Source organism: Tupaia chinensis, unplaced genomic scaffold, assembly GCF_000334495.1.
Source record: "Tupaia chinensis unplaced genomic scaffold, TupChi_1.0 Scaffold133376_1, whole genome shotgun sequence".
Lineage (NCBI taxonomy): Eukaryota > Metazoa > Chordata > Mammalia > Scandentia > Tupaiidae > Tupaia > Tupaia belangeri.
Window position 1 is genome coordinate 1 of NW_006193660.1, and position 921 is coordinate 921.

Sequence of the window (921 nt, forward strand, 5' to 3'; positions counted from 1 at the left end):
CTACTGCCAACAGTTTCTAAAGGATATGTAAGCTTCTTGCAAATTGTAAAACTCTCACCTTGATTCTTTGGCCACCTGTAATATTGTTTGTTCTCTAATGTGCAAAGATCAGAAAAATCACTATACTTCCTAGAACACAAAATTCTCAACTCTTCATTCATTTTTGGAAGTGATTTTTCTCCATGCCCATTAAAATATTTCAAATTGAAATAAGAATGGTCTCTCTCTGAAGCACTGGGCTTAAGTGAAATTTCATTCGTATGTGGTGGAATTTTGATAGTCTCCTTAAGAGTAACTGTTGTTTTGAAATTTTTCGAAGATGAGAACAGAGCTGACAGGTAAGTGTTTGGCTGAAAACATTCTAAAATATCTCCTCTATTACTACTTATAGAGACAGCCTCTGATGTGTTATCTGATTGTGATTTATTTTGAATACTAGGCCCTGGATTTGCTTTACAGTTGGAAAGGAAGTTATCTTTGCTAGAGCTTGCTTTGACTGTTGCCTGTGATGATCTCTTAGCTACAGGTGGTGTACACATGGCTCCAGCGGTTCTCTGGGGAGTCATAGACAACCTGCTACAGTCTGTATGAAGTTTATCGAGGTCATTATCTACATGATGTTCCCTACTACTGGCATCTGTCTGAGTTACAGCAATCTCACTTTCAATAACTGCCAGAAACTTGTTCAGGCTTTCAGAGAATGGTAGATCATCCCAAATTTCAGGGTCACAATCCTGGGAACTGTCAACTCCACCTTCAAGAAGTCTGAGTGATGAAGGTGGACACCATGTATATTTCTCTTGAATGCTACTGGAAGTATCTATATTATGATGCTGGTAACATGGTAGCTCATGCTGGGAATAGCTATTTTTAATTTCTATTGAACTGCTGAAGAATTTTGTATTACTTGACTCCGAGGGC

General features: G+C 38.2%; 1 protein-coding gene across 1 annotated transcript; it reads right to left on the minus strand.

The window, feature by feature from the left end:
• Positions 1-11: 11 nt before the first annotated feature.
• LOC106736272 (DNA damage-induced apoptosis suppressor protein-like) lies at positions 12-917 on the minus strand (the record flags this gene model as incomplete). The annotated part of the gene is made up of 1 exon (XM_014592600.1): positions 12-917. A coding segment is annotated over one exon (906 nt), but the record flags the coding sequence as incomplete, so codon positions are not given.
• Positions 918-921: the final 4 nt, after the last annotated feature.